Here is a 7,244-nt window from a genome sequence, read left to right as displayed (position 1 = left end):
CTTATGTGATATAATGTGGTGTGTCAAATTTATTTTACACAAAAAAAAAAATTATACTTTAATATATCAAATCAAATTACGTTAATTTATGAGATAATTTTTTGTAAGAACAAATATTTCCTCAAGGAAAAAACTTTATGGGTTTTTTGTATATTGAAGTACGCTTATAGTAACGATAAATATTTGATTCACAAAAACATCTCATAAAAGTATACTCTTAAATTAATGTCGTTTATTATTGTTTATCAGATTGTAAACTTTTTTTTAAAAAGATAAATCTAACGCATCATATTTAATTATATCAACAAACTTTAGTTATGAGGAAATCTCTATAGTAATTTTGGATTTGATATGAAAGCTACACATTAATTTGCTTAAAAGAATGTCAATATTTGAAACTAATTCACACCCATAATAATAAAAATAATAAAAGAAGATAAAGACATGACTATTTTTACATGTTTTTTTTAATATTTAAAAAGAAATATAAATGTACTATGTCGATCTAAATACATCGTCCCTCTAGCACGACCATATTCATATATCATTATCCCAAAAACAAAAAACATGCCACGAAGAGGCAGCCACATGCCTCAAACAAGAAGGAAAAAGACTTGGGTTGTTGAACAGATACGGATAAGACCGGACCCATCGTTGCAGACAGCAGAGAGTGGTCTCACTACGCAAAAGGTCTCCATAACTTACGACGACTGTTTCATATTAATATTCTCTTCTGTCGTTTATGCATGAAAATGGCATGTCGGTCCACGCCATTCTAAGCCAACACTTTAGATGGGTCCCAAAATAGCACGTTTGATTATTAAATATATTTTAATTTATCTTAACTTATCATTATAATTTTTTAAAATTTTAATATAAAATATAATAAATAATTTAATTTTTTTTTAATTTTAAAATAATAATAATATTAAAAAATAAATTTTTATCATTTCAACTCAATTCAATTCAACATCTAAAACTGCGTCAGTGAGCAGAATTATTTGTATTTTTCAGGTAGGTATCTGTTAGATCTCCTGTTGAAGTGATGACCCAACGCTAATACAATTTGAAATAAACAGCTTAGATTTGATGAAAATGAATTTAGATAAAAAAACAGATAATTAGATAAGATATAATTAATAAATGAATCAATTACGAGTCACCTCGAAACCCACGATCAACCTGCGTAACACAAATAAGTTTTATTTACAGATTCTATGAATGTGTAGTTTTAGGAAAATTCTTTAGTATTTTACTACTTAATATTTCAAATTATTAAATTTTTTTTGTTAATATATAATTTTATTTTATGAAAATATTAATTTTCTTAAATATTATTGATTTTGATATTGATCATAAAATATTTTATTATGAATTCAATTATAATTTTTAATAATTTATATATTTATATATTTATCATTGTACTATATATGAAATTATATTAATTGAATCAGATCAATCCATCTATATTTATATGAATTGTATTCAAGTTAATCTAATAAAAATATTTATATGAATCATGTTATGATTTTGACGTGCTTGATTAGATTGTTTGTGTTCAAATTGATCCATATAATTCAATAATCATGATTTGACGAACATGCCCGCAAATAAGAATTCAAACCCCTACGGTAATTCACCAGGTGAGACTTTGTTAAAAACACCCCCAAACAATTATGTTTTTTAAGTTTTTATCACCTACATAAAAAAGAATAAAACAAAGTTCGAAGTTTGAATCACAATCTGATAAGACAAGTTTGGTTCAAAGATACACAATTCACAATGATATGAAATTGAGTCACAACTGCAAAATGCAGTGGAATCCCAGGCTGAGTAAACCATGAACCATCAGAATCTCTATTTTCATCTATTTTTTCCATAACCGAGATAGGCATTCAACCAGCTGAACTAGTTCTTAGCTTTCCCACTTCCAAGTGTGAGCTCCAGATCATCCAATCCCATATCATGAATCCTCTCTCCGACCCATGGCTTAACCTGTCCAGCCCCAAAGTCGAACTCTGTACCTCTTCCCCTCTCATTGATCACATTGGGAACAGTTTGCAGAGTAGGAGGTTTCATTAGGTTAAATGTTGGAGAGGTTGGCACTGCTGCTGCAGTGAGCTTAAACGCTTGGAAGTTCATCCATTGGCAAGTATCAATGGTGGGCGAATCGGACTCATTGCATTCCGGTATGGTAGCTGGTGTATGAAGGTGACGGTGAGTTGGGCTTGCAGGGGCGGAAATAGCATCAAATGGGTAATTAAAAGAGGCCATGGATGCTTTGGCAATGGACTCCCAGTTTGGGATTGGCTTAGGATTTCTTGAAGTTGGTGATGAGAGAGGAGGGGTTACAGGGGCACTGTTTGAGATCCGAAGAGGAGGGAGAGACGAAGGAATGGCATTTCGGAGAAAGGGAACGAGCATAGATGAATTGTTAGCATCATTGCGGGAAGGGCTAGGGAAGGAAGAGGAGGAGGGACTGACTTGGTATGATGGGATTGGGCTTGGGAAGGCAGAAGATAAAGGACTGGGATTTTGAGAAGAGTATGGGGTGATTTTGGTTGAGGTGCCTGCCATATCACTTAGGGGCCGTTTGCGTCCCTGTATCACCAAAGTGAGGAAAAAATTACTAGCTGATCTTAGATATTACACAAGTGTTAAAATAAGAAAAATCGATTTACAATTTAAGTAGTAGGCAATCATCTAAAAGACTGCTGGACATAGGGGCCATACTATATTGAAGATCATTGTTGTAGCCAAACTAAAACCATGGTATAAATGAAATAGTTCAAAATATCAAACCAAAAGCCAGGAATACATTAAGCAGACTCAGAGATTTACAAATCAAACATGTGCACAAGATAAGAATGCTAAGCCTCTTCTCTTACAACCAAATTGTTATTCAGTTAACTGTGTAGCTGGAAATTCTTATTGTCTGATAAGTACACGCTTACCACTGAGACACATCTCTTAACATCATCCCATAAGTAGCAGAATGATATGTAAACATATATCAAGAAAGAAATGGAAGTCTAGTTCGCATAAATTTGAGGTCAAGCTCTTGTCTGTAAAATTTATCTTCAAAAATTATTAATAGTTTCTTTGACTACATTTTCCTTTCTAAAAATCTTTCTTGGTACTGAAGAATGGTTAGTCCACAAGCTGTAAACTGATGTACCATGAATTCTGTCACTTGTTCAGTACTCAAAACTCGCTCCCCTATGAAGAGTGAAGGAACATAGTCATTTAGGGGGAAACAAAAACTAAGCTCAAAGAATGGTACTTTACTGGTAAAATCAGCATTGCAGATTCATGCTAATTGAATTAATAATAATCTGGGAGGTTCTCACTGATTTGGAGACTCCCAGATCAAATCCCAGAAACAAGTTGAATCCAACTAATATAACCCATTTGTTCCCAAAACATGATCTAACTATAAAACAGACAACCGGAATGCATGGCATTTATATAGATCTAACGCAAACGAAATAAGCCCACAAAAGAAAAAAGAAAGAAAAACATACGCGGAGAAAAATATTGGTGAAGAAGAAAAAAGATGAAAAAGTAAAGGGCAGGGTTTTGGGGTTGGAAGGAGGGGGGGTGGGGGGGGAGATTACTTTGCGATAGGTGGTGCCGTCTTCTTCGACGGTCCAGCCAGCTTCGGCGCAGAGAGCCTTCAAGACCTCGTTGTTGTCGCAATGTTTGGGCAAATTGTAGTTACCCTGAGCTCTCAGCCCAGTGTAAATCTTCGCAGCTATGGCTCTCCTCCTCCTTTCTCTCCTCCGGTTGTTCTCTCTCTCCCTCCACGACGGCTTCCTCCTTGACATCGTAGCTGACGTCGCCCCGTCTGACGTCATTTCCCGGCGAACCCTTTCTCTCTAATCTCTCTCTAATCTCAGTGTCTTGGGGAAGCGTGGGTGGTGCGTCCCAGGTGATTAAAACCCAGGACAGAGTGAGAGAGAGAGAGAGAGAGAGATGTGCTCACGAGGACTACGCTTGCCTTTCTTCTTCTTCGCTGAATGCGTGGAAGAATCACTCTCTTCTTTTTTATTCTTTTTGGAAGAGCATCAGACATCAGAGCCTATTTATTATTTTTTTCCTTTTTCCTTCTACGACAAACACAGTACTGTACAGTGTACTGTACTGAATTTTGTTGTTTTAAAATAGAAATTACGTTATATATAATAATATAAGTGTGGAGTATTGAGTATTGTATAATTTTTTTTTTAAATAAAATTTATTATTAAAATTTTTTTAAAAATTATGCAGTACTCTATGACTACAACTAATATTATTTTTATTTATTTTAAAAAATATATATCATTTCGAAATATCACCCTAAGCTTAAAAACCAATTTGAAGCTACTTAAAGCACAAGTACAATTATATAAGTAATTTTTCTAATTTTAATTAATATCTCGGTTTTTATTTAAGTCATTAATTTTATTTAAAATGTGTCTTATCATTTTTTTACACTAACACATAAGTTCTTTGAGTTGCTTATATTCCTTGCATAATTTATATTAATTCTAAAATATGAGGTATATTCTACAAAATTTATTTAACAGTTAATATTGTCTTGGATAAGCTTGGATAATCAAATGAAAATTTTATAAATAATAGTAAAATAGTTATAGTTTATGAATATTAGTGAGATAATTTGAGCTTGTTTTATGAGATTTTGAAAAATGAAAAAGAAAATATTAAATAAAAAAATTATAAAATTAAAATATTGTTATAATATTATTTTTGTTTAACAATTTGAAAAAATTGAATTATTTTTTATTTTTTATTTAAAAATCTAAAATAATTGTAATAATTAATTTAAAAATATTATTGTTTGAGTGATGTTTGTGAAGGATATGACCCTATAGATGAGATGAGAACTTTGCTATGAAATAATTTTAAAATTCAAAAAAATTATTTTTAAAATTCTTGTATGGATTTGAAGATCTTATATAGAAGAAAAATAAATATATGAAATTAGTTCTATATATTTTATTATTTATTTAAATTTCTTAAATAATATTAAATTCTTTATAAATATCTGATTTGAAGAGATCCTAATTCCCAATTTCCCATCTCTCTATTTCTATTGAGCTAAAGTTTTAGATAATCATCAGATAACCAAATTATTACAGGAAGTGGGACCCGCGTTTTATAAGCGCCACTTTCTTACTTTTTTCTTTTTGGAGTCAAAGAAAGATTGATACTGAGAAAAAGTTTACAGGCCTTTGGGCCTCTCTGATGCAGTGAATAGGCCCGGCCCAATTCAAATCCACGCTCTCTCGTTTACGGTAAGGCTACGTTTGGATATTGAACTGAGTTGAGTTAAGATAATAAAATATTATTATAATATTATTTTTTATTATTATTATTTAAAAATTTAAAAAAATTAAATTATTTATTATATTTTATATTTGAATTTAAAAAAATTGTAATGATGAGTTGAGATGAATTAGAATGAGTTGAGGTTCCAAATGAAGCCTAAGTTGAATATAATTGATAGAAATTTTTTTTTATCAATCACTATTCATTATTTCACGTTAACATTTTATAAAAAAAAATATCCTTACACCTTAGAAAAAAAAAAAAACTTGCGAATGTTGTGTATTTGAGACTAATTTATAACTAATTTATAAGAAATGATTTTATTTTTTTAAATGATACGAGTGATTTAAGAAGTTTTGAACTTACTCGTAGAGGAAGGTATTGATTTTAAAACATTTTGACCATTCGAGAGTTCCTTTAATTCAGTGACCAAAAATACTGGCACGACACACCTACTATCTTGTAACCAATCAAAAGTCAATATAAGTATTAAAAAATAATATTTACAGACACGAGTTATTTAAAAAAAAAAATAGATAATTTATGATCCATATAAAAAAAAATTAATAATATAAATTTTATTTTTTTAATTAAAGTGCACAAATCTTATATATTTTAAAATTATACCTAACATTACTTTAAAAAAAAATATAAAAATTAAAACAAATACATAAATCAAGAAAAATGGGCGACTACTTGGGGAGTCATAGTTGGCATAACATGATAGGTTGTGCCACATAAGCGTTTTTCATAACTAAAGAATTTATTTATGAACGGTGCTACTATGTCATTCAAATAGCACTGCTCAGTGTTAATGCTAGTTTTAAAAGTAATTTTTTTTATTTATATTTTTTTAGTGTATTTAAATATTTTAAAAAAATATATCAATATATTTAAAATTAATTTTTTTATTATTCGATAAAAAAAGCCGAGCGATGCGACATATTTGGGACGGCATAGTAGACTTTTTCTTTATTTATTTATTTTTAAGGATACAGGTCTCAAGATAATGAGAAATGCTTGGGATCCATTTTTGGTACTGAGTATTTCTTCTGATATTATTTTTTTTTAACTTAATAATTAAGTAAATATTTTTTAATAATATTATGAACTTTTGAAACAAAGACCTTCTCAACAATGTCGGAAGTTGGCTCTAGCACTGCCCCAAGAGGCCAAGATAATATTTCGAAAACACCTATAGGGAAGGGTTCCGTGTACGAAAGACCTGTCATCGTCCAAATTACATGGTCCCCTCAGACAGGAAGAGAAGAATCTTTGACTTTTGGTCAGAAGACTTTGATGGTGCATGCGGTTTGGGAAATATGAAAAAGGAATATTGCTACTCATATAAGGAAAAAATTAATTTGCATTTGCCTGCTCGAGTTGATTGGTTGATAATTTTTTTATTTATTTAATAATTAAAGAAATGATTTTAAATATATAAAAAAAATATATCAGACTACTTTAAACGACAGAATAGTCTGACTATAAAACTAACTCTCCCAAACTAAGATAAAGCTAAATAAGCCAAATTGGCCAACACAATATATCTTTTGGGACTCGCCATGCCATATTGGAGAATGAATGCCATGTATTCTTTGGAGGATGCTCAAAATGGGTAATTGTAAGGTTTATAGAAGAAACTGACGTATTTTGATATAATACATCATGTCGTGTTCATCAATTTATTTTAGTTTGTGAAAACAAGTTTTATATATATTCTTTTAACTAAACATTTTTTATCTCTTACCATGAGAACCATCTTTACTATAAAATCGTCACTTATTCTAAAATGTTAAATTGATGAAAACATATAGATTTTATTATTGAGAAATGATATTTGCAATCGTGGAGTGTACTTTTAAAAAAAGTGAGTAAATACTGAATCTACATTAAAAAAAATTAATTTTTTA

At 30.3% G+C, this 7,244-nt stretch overlaps 1 protein-coding gene across 1 annotated transcript; it reads right to left on the bottom strand.

Annotated features, from left to right (window-relative positions):
* Window positions 1–1,613: 1,613 nt before the first annotated feature.
* On the bottom strand, window positions 1,614–4,058 carry LOC108991700 (protein BRASSINAZOLE-RESISTANT 1-like). Its single transcript, XM_018966057.2, has 2 exons — window positions 3,618–4,058; window positions 1,614–2,601 (listed from the first exon to the last, which is right to left on the bottom strand). The coding sequence occupies exons 1-2, from the start codon at window positions 3,855–3,857 to the stop codon at window positions 1,909–1,911; spliced, it is 933 nt and encodes a 310-aa protein (XP_018821602.1). The 5' UTR covers window positions 3,858–4,058; the 3' UTR covers window positions 1,614–1,908.
* Between the last annotated feature and the right edge of the window lie 3,186 nt (window positions 4,059–7,244).

Source organism: Juglans regia, chromosome 15 (assembly GCF_001411555.2).
Source record: "Juglans regia cultivar Chandler chromosome 15, Walnut 2.0, whole genome shotgun sequence".
Taxonomy (NCBI): Eukaryota; Viridiplantae; Streptophyta; class Magnoliopsida; order Fagales; family Juglandaceae; genus Juglans; species Juglans regia.
Note: the sequence above shows the minus strand (reverse complement) of the source record. Positions and strands in the feature narration are given on the sequence as shown.

Coding starts and splice junctions, on each gene's coding strand:
- LOC108991700 (XM_018966057.2), bottom strand. CDS start 3,857: ATGACGTCAGACGGGGCGACGTCAGCTACGATGTCAAGGAGGAAGCCG. Junction 2,602..3,617: donor ACGGCACCACCTATCGCAAA/GTAATCTCCCCC, acceptor TTGGTGATACAG/GGACGCAAACGGCCCCTAAG.